This window comes from Bos indicus x Bos taurus, chromosome 11 (assembly GCF_003369695.1).
Source record: "Bos indicus x Bos taurus breed Angus x Brahman F1 hybrid chromosome 11, Bos_hybrid_MaternalHap_v2.0, whole genome shotgun sequence".
NCBI classification, from domain to species: domain Eukaryota; kingdom Metazoa; phylum Chordata; class Mammalia; order Artiodactyla; family Bovidae; genus Bos; species Bos indicus x Bos taurus.
In genome coordinates this window covers 99,611,949-99,630,155 of record NC_040086.1, presented here as the reverse complement: position 1 = coordinate 99,630,155, position 18,207 = coordinate 99,611,949, and the positions used below count along the sequence as shown (strand labels likewise).

General features: G+C 56.5%; 1 protein-coding gene across 1 annotated transcript in view; it reads right to left on the bottom strand.

Annotated features, from left to right (window-relative positions):
- Positions 1–18,207, bottom strand: part of NCS1 (neuronal calcium sensor 1) — a 56,163-nt gene that overhangs the window by 29,056 nt on the left and 8,900 nt on the right. Inside the window, exon 2 of the mRNA XM_027556577.1 lies at positions 551–575. Coding sequence (XP_027412378.1) covers positions 551–575 — 25 coding nt within the window. The remainder of the gene's footprint in view (positions 1–550; positions 576–18,207) is intronic.

Sequence of the window (18,207 nt, the reverse complement as noted above, 5' to 3'; positions counted from 1 at the left end):
ACTGCAATACTTGCCATTTGCTCCATGATGTACGGCCTCAGAATCCTCCTTAACACACCACTCCAGGCAGCTACTGTGGACTGATCAGAGCTGGCATTCAAGAAAAAAACTATCTACCATCCTTGATCCAATCTATTCAATCACTTTACTAGAGAGAGTGGATGAACCCCAGAGAGGGGAAGAGATTTCTCAAGACCATGTGATAATCTAGTGACAAAGCTGGGCCTGGGATCCAGTCTCCTGACTTTTTTCTGGTTCAAACCCCTCCCTCGGGTGAGCAGCGTCTGAAATTAACACTGGTGGTCCTCAGAGATGCCATGGGGTCACCACCAACCCACCACCATCCCCAACCACAGTTCAACTGGATCTAAGTTAGTTCCTTGTGAACAAAGGAATCTGAACCCAAGGCTGCCTGGACCTGTTTGTGGATAAGCCCCTCTCAGAGGGCCCTCCATGTGCCCCTGACCTGGGCAGCTGGGCTGCCAGCCCATCAGCACGAAGCCAACACTCCCAACCCACCCAACAGTTTTGGGAAAATGCGGCTACTCACCACTGCTGAACTTCCTTCTCAGTAACTGCAAGAGAAAAGAGAAAAGTGGCCTTTTAGCTTAGGGAGGTGTCCTAGAGGACAGACAGACACAGGGGAGCCTCCTTCCTGCCCTCCCTGCCCCCACCCACGGCCATGCTGCCCATGTCTGGACATTTCTGGACACCAGCCAGCTCTGAACAAGAAGATGCCTGCAGCCCCCTACTCCCAGCTGGTGAGCAGTCTTAGTCTGATCATCCTGACCCCAGGGGGTGACCATGGCCCATCCCTTCCAGATGTCCACTGAGCTGCTGGGAGGACTGTCAAGATCAGCTTCTTGCAGGCAGGGGCTGGCCTCTCCCTGCTGTCCTGGGCAGGGCAGGCAGGACTGCGCGCCTGGGCCAACACGGAGGATTAGTTGTCCCCATCTGGCATCCCTGGGGACAGGATGGTCAGAGAAGTCACTGGTGTCCCCAGGCACTCAGCCGCCCTGCCAGCACATGGAGGGCCAGGGCAGAAAACCTGAACCCCCTCCTCCGCCCTGGAAGCACCCAGCACCCTCCCCTCCTCCACCCAGCCCTCCAGCCCCTCAAAGCATTCAGCCCCAGGTTCTTTTTACAGGCAAGGCAAGAACGGAGCCATGAACAAAAAGCTAGAACGAGCCATATAAAGTAGCAGAACCTCCAGCCGAGCCCAAATAGTCATTCTTTACTGAACCGTGAAATAAACAACAACAAAAAAGTTTTTTTCTGAAAAGTACTGAATCAGTTCAGGTTGGAACAAAACCAGTAATTTCTCTAAAGTCACTGAACAAGAACATCTAACCACCTCTAAGGCCTCACTCATTCCCAGGGTGGGGGGTTGACCTTGGGAGAACACCTCCAGCACTCTGCGCCTCGGTTTTCCTGTTTGTAAATGGGAATAACAATTACAGTGCCTGCCACACTAGCTGTCCTGGGAATTCAATCAGAACAGGTGTGAATACTCCTGAGCCCCCAGCACAGGGCCTGGCACTCGGATGTGCTCAGTACAGACTTGGAGAATGAATGGATGAGTGAACAGACAGGAAGGTGGGTGTTGGGTGCAGGTCAGGTGAGTAAAAGAACTGAAATCCCTTCCCAGCGATGTGGGAAGGGAGGCCCAAGGGGGTCCACCTCACCATGTGTGCCTGATCAGACTCGATCGAGGTCACTTTTCAAGAAACCATTCAGAGCAAGCTCGTAACAGCTGCCAAGTCCCGAGTGCCCACCACGAGCCTCGATCTGGAGCAGGGCGGGCCTCTGTGCTTCGGTTCAGCCGCCCTGACGATGCTCCCAGGGAAGCCGCCACTCTGTCCTGGTTGCTGATGGGGAAACTGAGGCACAAAGGGAGGCAGGACGTGCCGCGGGAGGGCGAGGGTCTGCATTCGAGTCTGTCGCTCAGCCACCCGCCCACAGCCGGACCCTGGTGGTTAGACTCCTGGGGCAGGTGGCAAGACTCCGTCAAGCCCCCCTGGTCAGCACTCTCCTCCCACAAGAGGCTGGAGGAGATGCCCTGTCCACGGGCACAACGCTGAGTCTGCCATACAGAGTCAGGAAAACGAATGTCATATATTAACACACACATGTGGAATCCAGAGAAATGGCACTGGTGAGCCTATTTACAGGGCAGGAATAGAGACGCAGACAGGAGAGAACGGACTTGACACGGAGAAGGAAAGGGAGGGACGAACCAAGAGAGCGGCGTTCACATATATCCACGACCGTGTGTCAAACAGACAGCTAGCGGGAAGCTGCCATGTACATAATGCAGGGAGCTCAGCTCAAGGCTCTGTGACGACCTAGAGGGATGGGATGGGGTGGGGGAGGGAGGTTCAAGGAGGAGGGGATACATGGACACAAATAGCTAATTCTCGATGTTGTGCAGCAGAAACCAACATAGCACTGTAAAGCAATTACACTCCAATTTAAAAAGAGACAGACAGCAAGGCAACAGTGAGAGTGTAGGTTACCAGGAACAGCCAGACCTGGTGTAAGAGAATGCAGTTTTCCAAGAGTTTTGGCAGAGGGTAGAGAGTCCCTTGGACAGCAAGGAGATCAAACCAGTCCATCCTAAAGGAAATCAACCCTGAATATTCACTGGAAGGACTGATGCTGAAGCTGAAGCTCCAATACTTTGGCCACCTGATGCAAACAGCCAACTCGTTAGAAAAGACCCTTATGCTGGGAAAGATTGAGGGCAGGAGGAGAAGGGGACGACAGAGGATGAGATGGTTGGATGGCATCATCGACTCAGTGGACATGAGGCTGAGCAAACTCCAGGAGATAGTCAAGGACAGGGAGTGCTGCAGTTCATGGGGTCGCAAAGAGTCTAACATGACTGAGTGACTGAACAACAGGAGAGTGGGAAGGGAATCAGGCAGGAGGGTGGCGAGGGAAATCGTCCCTGGTCTAACAGAGACTGGGCAGCCCTACACTCACCACCCATACTTGGTAGAGAAGGGCAGCGGGAGCCAAGGGACTGATCCTTAAATATTCAACCTGGAGACACAGGAGATCCATCATAGCATAGCCAGGAGCTTAGGGTCTCATACTCTGGAGCCAGAATGGACAGCCCGAGTTTAAACCTAGCTCCGCAGCTTACTAGCTGTGTGTCCCCTGGGTGAAGTACTTCCCCCCACTCGAGCCTCAGTTTCTTCTTCTGTCAAATGGGCTAACTGTGAAGATTAAAGTGCTTGGTGCTCTTCATAGACATAAAATCCCATAGATAGGTGTGATCCTGTTTTCCCAATGAGGAGATTGAGGCTCAGGCAGACCTGCTTACTTGGCTGAGTTACCTGAGGTGGCTGGGTAGGGCCAGGGGCAAGGGCTATGCCTTCAGCGCCCAGGACGGATGCCCAAGTGTACGCCTCCCACTACTTCGAGTCATCCAATGAGCTGTGTGACCTTGTGTGACCTTGGCATCATATGATATAAACAGGAGGAGCAGGGTAGCAAGCGCTGGGGTGCTGGTCCACTGCTGACCTTAGGCGAGGCCCCCCTCAAGGTCAAAGGAGAAGACTTCCCTGGAATCTCCCAGCTCAGAAGTCCCGACCCTCTCCTGACCATACCCCCTGCCCATTCCCCAGCAGCAGCCCCACCCCAGGGCCTCTCAGCCTCCACCTCCTCCCCCGTGCCCTTCACCAGCCCCCGTACCCAATAAGCCCTCAAGACACAGACACAGTTGGCTGCCCTTTCCCCATTACAAGGGCCCCCAAAACAGAGCGCAGAGTGGTTAGCAGGCGGCCAAGCTCTGTGGGCTGTGAGCTGGGAAGGGGGAGACAGGCCCTGCCCCTGCTTTATGCAGCTAATTAACCAGGAAACAGGTATCCCCTGGCCCCATGCCAGGCCCGGCAGCTGCCACTGCTTCACTGCCTATAGCCCTGGGGTCTGTTGCAGGGCGGGTGAGCAGCAGGCAGATCTCAGAGGGGCTTGGCCACCTGCCCCCGCTCCACAAAGGTCAGGCAGGCCTGGCTCCAAATTCCAGCTCCCAGTCTAATCATGAAGATACAACCGGACAAATGCAGAATGTGGGACATTCGACAAGACAACTGTCCAGGATACTTAAATGTTGGTGCGAAAACGTAGAAAACAAGGCAGGGGATTGTTCCAGATTAAACAAAAAAAAAAAGATTAAAGAGACAAGGCCATCAAATGCAACTCAAAATGCCTGGCTTGTGTCCTGAATCTGGAGTCAAAGACCAGCTACTCTGGGTGCAGATGACACCACCCTCATGGCAGAAAGCAAAGAGGAACCAAAGAGCCTCCTGACGAAGGTGAAAGAGGAGAGTGAAAAAGCTGGCTTAAAATGCAACATTCAAAAAATGAAGATCATGGCATCCGGTCCTATCACTTCATGGCAAATAGAAGGGGAAAAAATGGAAACTGGCAGATTTTCTTTTCTTGGGCTCCAAAATCACTGTGTACAGTGACTGCAGCCATGAAATTAAAAGACGCTTGCTCCTTGGAAGAAAAGCTATGACTAACCTAGACAGTATATTAAAAAGTGGAGACATCACTTTGCCGACAAAGGTCCATCTAGTCAGTTTTTCCAATAGTCATGTATGGACGTGAGAGTTGGAACATAAAGAACGCTGAGCACTGAAGAACTGATGCTTTCCAACTGTGGTGTTGGAGAAGACTCTTGAGAGTCTCTTGCACTGCAAGGAGATCCAACCAGTCCATCCTAAAGGAAATCAGTCCTGAATATTCATTGGAAGGACTGATGCTGAAGCTGAAACTCCAATATTTTGGCCACCTGATGCGAAGAGCCAACTCATTAGAAAAGACTCTGATGCTGGGAAAGACTGAGGGCAGGAGGAGGAGGGGACGACAGAGGATGAGATGGTTGGATGGCATCACGGACTCAACGAACCTGAGTTTGAGCAAACTCCAGGAGATAGTGAAGGAAAAGGAACCTTGGCGTGCTGAAGTCCATGGGGTCACAGAGTCGGACACGACTGAGCGACTGAACCACAACAACTGTGGGTGTGAGAGATATGATGGGGATGGTGGGGGAAGCTGCCCACAGGCAGGCACTCAGATGCCCGGACAGACTCACTGCTCGTTTCGTTAGGAGCAGCTACAGTACGGAGGTGAGTGTGGGACCGTGTCCTCTTCCCCTGGGATGTGCCCTGAAGTATTTAGGGGTGACAGTCAGGATGCCTGCAGCCTCCCTCGAGAGGTTCAGAAATACACATGCACATATTTAGAAAGAGACAGGAAGCAAACGTGGCAAATGCTGACAGCTGGCGCATCGAGACGACGGACACACAGGTGCTCACGGCCCCAGAGCCGCGCTTGAGCTTTCAAGACAAAAAGCTGGGGGGAAGCTGTGGCCTCATCAGCCCACCGCCTGTGTGCACCCCCTCACAGCGCCAGAAGAGCTGAGGGTCCTGCTGGGGGGCCACGCCCCCGGCAGCTCCAAGGACCACAGGCAGTAGGAGGGAGGAGAGGGCGAGGGGACAGTCATGGGGCCCCTCCGTCTTCGCTCTCTGCCCAGATACTAGAGAGACATTCCCAGGCTCAGGCTCCCTGCTTGGTCCCATCCCCCCATCCCTCCGAGTCTCCATTCAAGTGTGAAATTAACATGCGTCCACCGTGGACTCCGCAGGTCCGTGCTCAGGGCTCAGGGCCCAGGATGCATGAAGGTCATTTTCAGGGCGACCAACCCCCGGCCCCTGCCCGCCCCAGTCCTGTGACGCCCTCAAGCTTCTCTCATCGGTCCCACCTCCAGGCCTTTGCACCCGCTGCTCCTTCTGCCCAGAACCCTCGCCCTCACCTCTGTCACCTGGGTAACCTCTACAACACTTTTCAAGTCCCATCTAGGAAGTCCCCTCTTTGGGAACCCCCTTTGTGTGTGGAAAGCGCAGTTTACATGGAGTCTTGTCTTTCCATCAACTGTACAACAGAGGCTCAGACAGGGCGCTGCAGACAGGGCCACGCCAGGGAGAAGGGGTTACAGGACATTGGAAAAATAGGGCAGACCGCACAGAAGGCTCTGGCCGTGTGCCCCTGGGCGAATGAACTCACATCTCTGAGCCTTGGTTTGCTCATCTGCGAACGTTAAAGTGTTAGTCGCTTACTTGCGTCGGACTCTTTGCAACCCCATAGACTGTAGCCTGCAAGGCTCCTCTGTCCTTGAAATTTTCCAAGCAAGAATATGGGAGTGGGTAGCCATTCCCTTCTCCGGGGATCTTCCTGACCCAGGGGTCAAACCCGGATCTCCTGCACTGCACGGGGCAGTCTGAGCCACCGACGGGAGAGCAGCCTCTCTCTGAGAGAAGGGGTGAAGTTAGAGTGCTCGGTGTGACGCCTGGCACCCAGCAAGGGCTCATGAGAAGCCCTTTTCCCCCTCATTTTCCCAGATGGATGCTAAGCCCCCAGTGGTCAAACGCTTCTCCTAGCATCACCCTCAAAGCCCAGCCCCAGTGTCCCGACGTGGGAGGCAGAGAATAGACCCTGTTGATTCCCACCTCGTCACCACACCACTCGGCTGGGTTGGGAACGTGTCCTAAAACATATTTCTCACAACGTGTTTACCTTCACCATTACGACTGGCTCCGGCCAGTTTTAAAAACAAGCTGCCTTTCTCCAGCTTGCTCCCACCTCCAGGCTCATTAGGGAAACCGGTATTTTAAGACCACACGGCCCAAACTTGGAGAGGCTCTGGGTCAGCAGCCTGTCTCAACTGCTGGTAGACTGGCTGGCTCCAAAGCAAGTGACTTATCCTCTCTGAGCCTCGGGGTCCTCATCCGAAGGATGGGTACAGATGCCTAGCAGGCAGAGCCATCGGGAGGATTCTGGATAGAAAATTCCCAGCTTAGAAGACAGCTGGGTGTCCACTGGACTCCCTCCCGCTGACCTGCCCTGAGCACCGGGAGCAGCGGAGCTAGAACGGGCTGCTGGGGGCTCAGTGTGGAAGGCAGGGCCTAGCCCCTGCCCCCCAATCCAGTCTTCATCCCTGGCTGTGGTGGGGGTCCGCCCAGGCCCCCTGCTCCCCTCCCACGCCCAGAGCCATGTTCCCGGGCACTCCTCCTCCCTTGCCCACAGCTCTGTCTGCTGGGAAAGAACATGAGAGCCGGTCCCTGGAGTCCAGGATAAATGCTGAGTCTGATTTTGATTTCCCTAAAGCAAAATACCTCTCTCCTGATGGAAGCTCAGCTCAAACGCGGTGGGAACAGACAGCAGGGGCTGCAGCCCCCACAGAGGCGCTTAGAGGACCCCCTGCGGGTGGCCTCCCCGGGCCGTTCTGCAGGGGTCCCTTTCCATCTGCAGGGACAAAGGCTGCAAGAATGTCGGTCATGCCTCCCCCGCCCCCACGGCGGCTGAAGGAAAACCCATCAGCAAAGGGGCCTCCGTTTTGATTCACACAAAAAGAGAACATGGGGGCCGTTTGGACCTGGCCACCCGCAACCCCTCATCACAGAATCCCACCCTCTGACATCACAGATCCTGCTCCTTCCGGAAGTGCGCCCCACCCCAAAGCTCCCCCCCAGGCCCCGGGCCTCCTTCTTTGCTAGGCCTCCAAATATTGGGGTTATCCAAGTCCCCGCCTAGAGCCTTCCTCTGTGCTCTCTGGGGGGGTGGCAGCACATGCACCCCACACCCCTCCCTCCAGACTTCTAGCTCCTCTTGACAACCCAGGGACCCCTCATGGACCACATGGCCCAAATGCACCCCCATCCCACACCAGACCTCCCCTCCTGGGTCCCCAACCTGTAAGCACTCCTTCTTCTTGCCTTACCAGGCAGTCCCACCCATCCTGGCTCCCTGAAGAACACAAGAACACCCCCACCATCCAGGGCCGACCCGGAGACCCCAACCCCAGCCCAGGGTTGTGCCAACCTTTTCCCATCCTCCCATCTGGGCCCCACCCGGCAGTGGCCAGAGGCCCTAATTTGGTCACATCCCTCCCCTCCCAGCAAAGCTTCTTCAGAGAAGGGAGGGAACGTGCTAGTGGGCCAGGTTGCAGCCCCCTGCACCACCGCAGCCTGGCCCCCCCAGCCCAGGGTCACGGACGCCCACCCTCCCCCAAGGGGCAGTTGCCCGTAGGGAGGATGGTGGCCTTGGGACATTGTGGATTTCAGGGCTCTGCGGCTCCCTTCCTGAGTGACCTGTCACTTCCCAGGTCTGGGCCTCAGTTTTCCTGCCCCTCCTGCTGCTCACGGCAGCGTCACCTGCTGTGCCAAGTGTGAAGGGTGGCACCAGGGGGATGGGAAGACAAGAAAGAGCGTTCGATAAGGCCTCCGAGGTTTCCCACCGGAAGGGGCTGGCCGCCCGAGGGCTGTGTGAGCAGGGCTCTCTCTGATCCCCCAGGAACCACAAGCTCCCCGAGCCCCGATCACTCCCCACCTGAGCTGTCCCAGACCGATGGGTCACATACAGGTCCTGGGGTGAGCCCGCATAGACCCCATGGGCACATCCCGGTGCTCCAGAGAGGAGCAGACGAATCGTGGCTGCCCCCAACCTGGGGCCACCTGTGGCTTCCCCTCTGCGGGGGCAGGGGCAGCGGGGGGGGGGGTGCTCCTGAGACTTCCACGCCTCCACGAGTCAATGACCATGGAGGCTCACAGGCCCCCAGGCAGGAGGCCCCATGGGGGAACACCAGGAGGGGGCTGAGAGGAGACTGCAGGGTGAGCACCCGCCCTGGAGCAGATGACCTGGTGACCTTGGCCAGGGGCGGCAGGCGGGCTCATCCGTGACACGGACCCTCCAGCAGAGCCGCCGCTAGAGGAGAGGTAAGGCGTGCCTCCCACTGCCATAGCCCTGCAATGAGATCGGACCGTGCCTCTACCGAGCTGGGCACAGAGAGGACCGGGTGCCCTCCAGCCCGCCCTGCACCTATTTTCCATAAATGCCCAGATGCGGGGGAGCTGGGCTCCAGGGCCAGCCTGAGTTTCATCAGGAAGGAGGCCTGGCCTCCTGCCCAGGCCTCCCGCCCAGCACTCCCGGGCGCTCCGGGAGCCCCTCGCCCTCACCCAGAAGGAGCCAGTCTCCCAGAGCCCAGCCCGCTCAGACCTCCCCAAGGGTGGGGGGCAGCGGCCCGGCCCCCATGGCTATTTCCACCCTCATTGGCTGAGCTCCGGCTGGTGGGGGCCCACGGCTCCCTGCAGGGCCCCCCTCCCCCGCCTGCCTCACCACCCTGCACCCTCTGTGCAGGCTCGCTGAGGGGGAGGACCCAGGGCCTCAGACTGTCAGCCCTGGGGAGATAAAGACCAGAGCTGTGAGCCACTATTACAGCCACCGGCCCTGCACCCTGCCCTCCACGTGGGACTCCGGAGACCCTCACAGAACCCCAGGCTCCTGGGGTGTGCAGGGAGCCACGTTTATAGTCACCCATGAGCTGACCCAGCTCTGACCGCTCCTGGCCCCTGCTCCTTACCCGCTCACGGTGCCCCCATCCTCCACACTAAGAGGGATCAGGGTGCCGGGTGGCAGGATGACTGAGCAGTCCTGGGGCTGCTTCGTCTGCCAAAGGGCCCACTGGGGGGTCTGGGGAGAGCGCCGGGGCCCCCTGACTTCAGGAACCCAGAGTAAATGTCAGTTCCCTGACCACAGAGGGTGGGTTCGGGCGGGGAGGGGCCCAGCCAGGCCCCAGGCTCCCAGACCTGTTCTTTGCTACCCTGAACTCAGGCCTGGAGGACCCTGACCGTGGCCCCAAAGAAGCTGGGCTCTCTCCCACTGCGGGGACGGGTCCACCCACTATGTGTGACCCCGGTCAGTGCAGTCCCCTCTCTGAGCTGCGGTTTCTTCCTCCATCACAGGGCTGCTACTGCAGCCAACAAGAAGAGGTTGAAGGCGCTGAGCCCAGCAAGTGATGAGTGCTCCACATGGAGCCATGGACTCGCATGCCAACAGTCACGGTATCGGCAGAAAACGTCAGGGGTCTCACTGCGGTTGTGGCAGGATGGCACAAGTGGCTAGCGGAGCCAGGCGGTGGGGCCCGGGCTAAGACTGGACGCAGAGAGGAGAAGCCCTCAAGGGAACCCAGGCCTGAGAGGCTGCTCAGGCCACTCAGATCCCAGTTCAGAGGCCCCTGATCCCACGTGGCCCCTCAGGTTCCTCCCTGAGCTCCAGACCACCCCACTGGCTGAGTTCTCGGGCTGTACCAGCCCTTATGCTGAGAGGTGAAGGGTCCCCAACAGCCCAGGCTTCACAAGAGGCAAAGGCCCTCGTCCCAGGTCACGTTCATGGTCAGTAGTGGAGGAGTGGAGGTGGGAGGTCAGGTCGACGTGACTCCAGAGCCCAAAGGTAAGAAGGCTTTAGCCTGGAGATGGTCATCTCCAAGAAGAGAGCCACCCACCCTGTGCCCCCAGGCCACAGCAAGCCTCCTGCAAGCACCTATTGAGGGCCAGGCACTGGGGTGCATGAGACTTGGAGAGCAGCAGCTCCTGCCCATCAAAGTGCCCCTTACCTCTCCTGGAGACTAAGGCCCCCAAACCCCATCTTTCTCCTGGATGCTGTAATCTTTCTGGCTTTCAGATTTCCCAAAGAGCTTGAATCTTTGTGATTCATTTCCCACTCCAAGCCTCAGTTTTCTCCTCTGACAAATGGAATAGGAATGTTCACTCGGACCCACTCACAGGTAGGTTTCCAAGGTCTCCCCAAAGGTGCCCTCCCCAGATCCCTTAAGGGAACAGGGCCAGGGCCCCCCACCCCAGGAGAGAGGGGCAGGGTCCAGGAAATCACCGAAAAAAGGTGTATCTCAAGTCATGTGTTTTAGTTCAAATTTTTCTTAGTTCAAACAGATTTTGCAGTCGATTTCATCATTTACAGATGTTTGTTTTGCTTTAAAATTAAAGTTTCAAAATGCACTGATTTTAATTTCTATGTAAGTTGAATAACTGTTCCCAAAATGTTCTCAAGTCAAACTGCAGGAAGATGTCATTTGTCTCGTGGCTTCCAGGAATAGCAAGATGAAAGAGCTGCCATATATCAGGCATGACTGTGTGTGTGTCCTAGACAAGGAACGTCTCATGCCTGAAGCTCATCCAGTGCCCAAATGATGCTGTGCGGCAAGGATTCTGAATATCCCCATTATACTGATCAGGAAACTGAGACCCCAGGGGAAAAGCCATTTGCCCGAGGACCAAAGTTAGCCTGCAGTGGAGCCGGAGCCAGAACCAGGGTCTGAGTGACAGCAGAGTTTGTCCGGAAGTGCGGTGTTTGAAACATTACACAGATGTATTCTGAGAATAACCTTGCTTAACATGCTGCCTGATTCCTGCACTTCACCATCTGTCCCCCTGAATCTTTGGCTTCTCTGAATCCCCAGAAAAGGGCCACCAGGGCTGGGAAGCAGAAGTCCATAGTATCTGCTGATCTGTTAATGACTTGCTTTGATGAGGGAACCAGACCAAGGCACACTGACACAGGTTCAAATCCCGGCTCTCCCGCGTCCCAGCTGTGCATCCTTGAATGAGTCGGTTAACCTCTCTGAACCTCATCTGAAAACTGAGCGTGCTAAAACCTACATACATAGCGAAGAGGCTAGAAGGAACTGGCAAAAGTGTTCACAACAGTGACATCAGAGAAACGGTACAAGGAATGCCTGTATCTTCCAAGTTTGTCCTTCCCCAGCGGCTGAAGCTGTGGGCAGGATCTGGGTCTGCCCACATCACAAGCATAGAACAGCATCCGACACACAGTGCACGCTCTGCGCGTGTTCGTCCTTGTAGAAGGCACGCGTTATGCTTGATTTAGGTGGGTAAGTTGGAAAGGAGACATGCCTACCTTTAGTGTCTGAAACTCAGTTATTTCTGGCTAATAATGGACTGACCTTGGTGACTACACATGTGTTCGCTCACTCTCTCACACACGCACACACACATCAAGGTAAGACTGCAATGACTCCCTGGTTCAAGTCCTCTCTACTGACAGACTCTGAATCTTCCAGAAGAGTGGTTGATCCTGAGGGATGCGAACCACACCTTCTGCTTCCTTTGAGACCTTGAGGAAAGGCTGACATGCGAGATTTTCTCAGGACTCCTGGGGGAGAACCTCTCAAACATTTCAGAGCAGAGTGGAGTGCTCAGGGATTTGGTGCAGCCCAATTTCACGAATATTTTCCAAGCACCTGCCAAGGTCAGGGGCTTCCCTTGTGGCTCAGCTGGTAGGGAATTTGCCTGCAATGCAGGAGACCTGGGTTTGAGGTCAGAGGCTGCAGGAGGGACTGAAGCACCTGGCCAACAGGAAGGGTCTATTTCTGAGTCGAGTAATTCATTCTTTAGCTCCTATGTGACCTTGAGAAACTGAGTTCACCTCTCTGAGCCTCAGTCTCCTCACCTGTAAAATGGGGATAGTGGTGGTGGTGCCAAAACCTTCCTTCCAGGGTGGTTAGAAGGAGCAAACAGGATTTCTCACCCCTTCGTTCATCCAGCAATTAATTTCTGAGTACTCATATGGGAACGCAACAGTGACCTAGACACCAGTCCTTGTCCTCCAAGGCCCTGATGGAACTGTAGATTCCGACCTACAGCAGGGGACTACAGGGCTGTCTAATTATCTGTCATGTAAAGCAGGAAACTGACCCAAGTAGGGGTCAGGGTGTGCTCCCCAAGGACGGGGCCCTTACACTGACCTATAAAGGCAATCAGACCTCAGCAGGCAGAGAGAAAGGGCTTGCCAGCACTGGGGCTGCTGATGTCCAAAGTTCAGAGCATGGTGAGATCTGGGGACCACCAGAAGGGGCCAGGGAACATTCAAGAGGAACAAAGCACTAAGCCAGAAGAAGCACCATGGGACACACCTGGTGGTCCAGTGGCGAACACTCTGCACTCCCAATGCAGAGGGCCCAGGTTCGATCCCTGGTCAGGGAACTAGATCCCACTTGCCGCAACAAAGATGGAAGATCCCACGTGCCACAACTAAGACTCAATGCGGCCAACTAAATATTTAAAAGAAGAAGCCTATGATCCAGGCAGATGGAGCACAGCAAAGACTCCAAAATGTTAGCAATTGCTACTATCATTAATAAAGATGTCACAACACACAAAGGCAGGGCAGAACCAGGGCTGGTAACATGAGCGCCTGGGAGGGGAGGGGGCAACAAGAGCCACGGATAGTCACCCTCCGCCTATCCACCCTGTCCTGGGGCACATGGTCTCTGCCTCCTCTGACCCATAGCCCCCACTTACTTGCTTTGTCCCTAGTCCTGGGAAAGGGAGGGACATGCGGGCTGGCCTTCATCACAGGGGCCCCCAAGGGTTCCAGGGCACACATCCCAGGGCCTGCGAGGGTGGAGCCCCAGGAGCCCAGGGTTCGCGGCCCTGAGGGTTCCGACTCCAGCTCTGGCCCTTTAAGAGCTATGAGTGGGTCATTCATTGTCCTGGACTCCGAGAAAGTCACACCCGCACACCCGCCAGCCTGACCAGAACCCACCAGAGGCAGGACCATGCCCCTGAGCACCCGCTGCTGCCTCCTCGGCCAAGGCGGGCCCCCTTTCTCTTGCCCTGCACCCCGTGTCCTCACCGGTTCCCAAGGCTGGCCCCGCCAGTGTGGCCTCTGGGTGGAGCCCTGCCTGCTGGTCAGCTGCTTCCCGGAAGGGCTCCCCCATCGGCCTCTGGCTCCGGGGCACCCCCTCTATACTCCCACCCCTGCTCCTTCGGGTTTCCAGGGCCTCCAAGTTGCCACAGCTTGATGCCTCCGGACCCAGAACACACTGTTCCTTCTCTGTGAAACACTCCCAGCATCTCCCATAAACCACCCCTCCCCCCAGATCTCCCGTGGCTTCTCAGCTCCTACGTCTCCCTCGGGTCACACTGCCAAAGTGAGCAAATCAAAATTTAGATTTCACATAAACAACAAATAACCGTTTAGCATATCTGGCAACCCTCCCCTTGCTGTTCTTCCGTTGCTAAGTCCTGTCCGACTCTTTGCGACCCCCCGGACTGCAGCACGCCAGGCTTCTCTGACCTTCACCATCTCCCGGAGCTTGCTTAGATTCATGTCCACTGTGTCGGTGATGCCATCCAACCGTTTGATCCTCTGTCGCCCCTTCTCCTTGGCCCTCAATCTTTCCCGGAATCAGGGTCTTTTCCAATGAGTCAGCTCTTCGCATCAGGTGGCCAAAGTATTGGAGCTTCAGCATCTGTCCTTCCAATGAATATCCAGGGTTGATTTCCTATAGGATTGACTGGTTTGATCCTGCTGTCCAAGGGACTCTCAAGTGTCTTCTCCAGCACCGCAGTTCGAAAGCATCAATTCTTTGGTGCTCAGCCTTCTTTATGGTTCAACTCTCGCATCCGTACGTGGTAACCGTCCCTCCTAAAACACTGCCTCCTCCAGGAAGCCCTCCCAGGTGCACCCTAGACCCGGTGGACTCGCGTTGCATCGCACAACACTCTTATCTTGTTTCCCTGCCAAACTGAATACCAGGAGGGCCAGAAATCCATCCATCCAATCTACCCTATGTCTTGGCACTCCCATGACTTTCTGGATTGGGGAGTGAGAGGTAGCATAGTGGCCCAGGGATGCCCTTGGCCAGATTCGCCCACAGGGGCACCCAGGGCCTCCACCCGTTCTCGCATGGCGGGCTGGCCCTCCTTCTCAGAGATGTGCCCAGAATGCTTCTCATGACCACCCAGCCCCCTCCACGGAGCCAGGGCAGAGGAAACACGAATCAAGGTGGGAGCAGCTAGCAGGCTCCTCTCCTTTATTTTGACGACTACTGTTGGTTTTAATTAAGATCCCATTCCGCTCAGGCCTAGCAAGGAAACAATAGCTGCCCAACGTGGCCGTGTGGGCTAGCGAGCCATGGAGAGTGGCAGGGCCACAGGGGCCTGGGGCAGGACCCCCTCCCTGCCAGCAGAGGCTTTGAGCTCCGCCAAGCTCTCCGCCTGCCCAGCACACACACCATATATTTTTGAACAGAAGGGAAGCATTCGTTTTTTTTTCCCCCACAGTGCCAAAAATAGCCCCATCTCCTGCCTTTGAACAGGAATCTTGTGGTTCCTACAAAGAGACAGGGGCAGGAGGGGCCTCAAAGGAGGGGCTGAGCTGATTGGCTGGACCCCCTCCTTGTCTCCCCAGCCCCAGCAGGAGAGAGGGGCTGGGGTCCTCGCTAGGCCTGACCTGCTGAGACCCAGCCTCCCAGCACCTACCTTCTGAGGCCCACCTCTCCCCAAGATGTGGCAAGCCCCCTATCACCCAGGCCAGGAGGTGGGAGGAGGCCAGGCAAAGGAATAGCGAAGACAAGATGGATGAGAAGAAACGTCCCTCATCCACTAGCGTGTGAGCTGATGGGTTTGTTTCCTTCCTTTTGACAAACGTATTCCAGGCTCTGTCCAAGGACCAGGGATAGAGCAGTGAACTGTGAGACCAGACGCGGTCGCATCCACAAGGTGCCCACAGCCCGATGGAAGTAGGGTGGGTTACACGTGTTCTCATTGCCAGATCTGGGGCAGGCACTGGCTGGGCCCAGGGCACCTGTGTGGAGGGGACTTGGGCGCTGGTTTAAGCCGAGTGTGGGCGGGGGTGGGGGGTCCTGGGGTCAGAGGAACGAGACAAATGGAAGGGTCAGATGAAAAGCTGTCCTAGTGGGCACTCATCCCTGGCGAGGACCCTCATGTCACCTGGCTGCAGGCCCGCAGTGGGGGGCGTTTTCCCATTTTACGCGTGAGGCCCCCAGGACTCAGAGAAGGGTTTTCGAGTCTAGGATGTCCAGGCCCTCTGGCCAATGTTTTCCACCTTCATTTCATCCACCACCCCGGGAGGCGGGGCTATCGTCACCGGCCCATTTTACAGATGAAGTGAGGAGGCTCCATAAGAAAGGGCTTGGCCCAGATCGCAAAGCTGACGAGAGGAGCTGGGAGTTGTACCCAGGCCTGGCTGGTCCCTGAGGGGGAACTCCTGACACTACTGACAAGCCATCTCAAATCCTGTCCCCTCCCCCGCCTCCACCAGGTCACTGGATCTCAGATCCTATTTCCTCCCCCACCCCTAGAAGAGAAAGCAGGTGCCAAGGTGTGAAGACCACAGGCCTGGGAAATGGAGTTGTCGTTGTCCAGTCGCTAAGTTGTGTCTGACTCTTTGCGACCCCATGGACTGCAGCACATCAGGCTTCCCTGTCCTTCACTACCGCCCACAGTTGGCTCAAACTCATGTCCATCGAGTCGGTGATGCCATCCAGCCACCTCATCCTCTGTCACCCCTTTCTCCTCCTGCCCTCAATCTTTCCCAGCATCAGGGTCTTTTTCAATGGAAATAGAGAACCGGGGATGTAAACCCAACCAACTCTGCCTTCCTCCAAATCCAGGGTCCTTTCTGGTTCCCACAGCAGCTTCCCAGTTTAAAAAAAAAAAAAAAAAAAGAGGCCACTTTTTGCCCCCGAAGGCTAGAGCAGTCGGGGAGCCAGAGGCTGAAGAAAGAGAGAATGGCACTCTGAGCCCACTTCCTAGCTGAAAACCCAAGCTTGGAATGAAAAAAAAAAAAAGCAGAGTGCTATTTCTGCCTTGGGTTAAACATTCCTCAAAGCCACATTCCTCTGCCCTCCTCCTCCTCCCCTGCCAGGGAGTCCAGAGCTCAGTGTGGCCCGGACGCCCCGCCAGCTTCCGGGGCCACCTCGTGAGAGCAGGACTGCCGGAGCCAGCAGCTGGCCCGCACCCGTCCCGAGCACCCCGCTGGGCTCCCGAGGTAGGGAGCACGGCCTCCTTGGGGGCACGGTCAGTCAGGCTTCCCTGCCGCTGAGAAAAGGCCCATCTTACTGAGAGTGCAACAGATGGGGAATGGAGACCCTGAGAAGCGCCACCCAAGGCCACGGCAAGTCATGGGCTGGAACAGGGATCCCAGACTCTGACTCCCTGGCAACTCCCCGCCCCCATCAGATGGCAGGGCTGGGGCACAGATGGGTCCCACCCGGGTCATCGGAGGAACAAAACAAAGCAACACGTGGACAAGCACGTTGGGAAAACCAAGCTTTCTCCAGAAGCACACACAGGCCTCCACTGTGCTCCAGGCTGGGCACTGAGCAAAGCCCTAAATCCACCAGATGTGTCCCAGCTCTCAAGTCGCAGACGGTGACCCAGGGCCCTGCGACCTGGCCTCCAGACCCCACAGTCCTCTGTGTCACTGTGCCTGTGAGCCCCCGTGAGGACTCCGCGTCTTCCTTGGTCCAACAGACACTTCCCAACGCACCCCACCCATGCCAGGCAGGGGCAGGGCAGGGCAGGGTGACCGGGGCACTCTGGGCCTCCACGGCCTCACCTTGGGCTGCCCCTCCTCAGGCTGCCCCCGATCAGCTTCCCAGCCCCCAGTCTGTAGGCTCCCTGAAAGCAGGGGACACTGCACAGTGGGGTGCTCTGCTCCAGAGCTCACAGGCTGGGAGGCTTCCCTGAGGTCAGCACAGGGTCCACACAGGTCAGAACCCAAGGCCCCCCCCATGGATGGGGCAGAGCTAAGAAAGCCTCAGAGACGGGGGTGCGGCTCTGCCCACTGCATGCACGCTCCTGGTGGGGCTCCCTGGACTCGTCCCAGCCCTTCTCCTGCCACCTGCCTGCAGGTCTCAGCTCTGCCCCAGAGGAAGCCAAGCGCAGCTGCCTCCAGTCCCCTGCAGAAATCAGAACAGCAAGACCAGTGGGGCTGGGAATTCCCTGGCGGCCCGGTACTTTGGACTCCACACTTTCACTGCCAAGGGCATGAGTTCAATCCCTGGTGGAGAAACTAAGATCCTGCAAGCCACACGGCACCATCAAAAATAAATAAGATCAGTAGGGCTGTGTGTGTTTCCAGCTGGAAGGATGCTACCACCACCCCACCATCCAACCTCCCATCCGGCCCAGGCATCCAGGAACACCTTGCAATGTCTGATACTCTGGCAGTTGCTTGAATGCCTCCACTGATGGGACGCTCACTACCTTCAGCAGCAGCTCCAAGGTTATAAGGCTCACAGAGATGGGATGCTGGCCCGGGGTGGGAAGGGCATGGCGTTGGCAAGACAAAGGTCTAAGTCTAAGCCTGAGCCCCATCTTGGCCGCTGACTGGCTGGGCGGTCTTAGGCATGTCCCTGAACCTGCCTGGGCCTTGTTTCCCTCATCAGTAAAATGGACACAATAGTTCTCACTGCAGTGAGAACACAGGAGGGAATTCTGTACTCAGCATGCTTGGCACTGAGTGTCCACTTGGTAAACAGGATGCATCCTTACTCTCATTCCTCCCAGTGACATT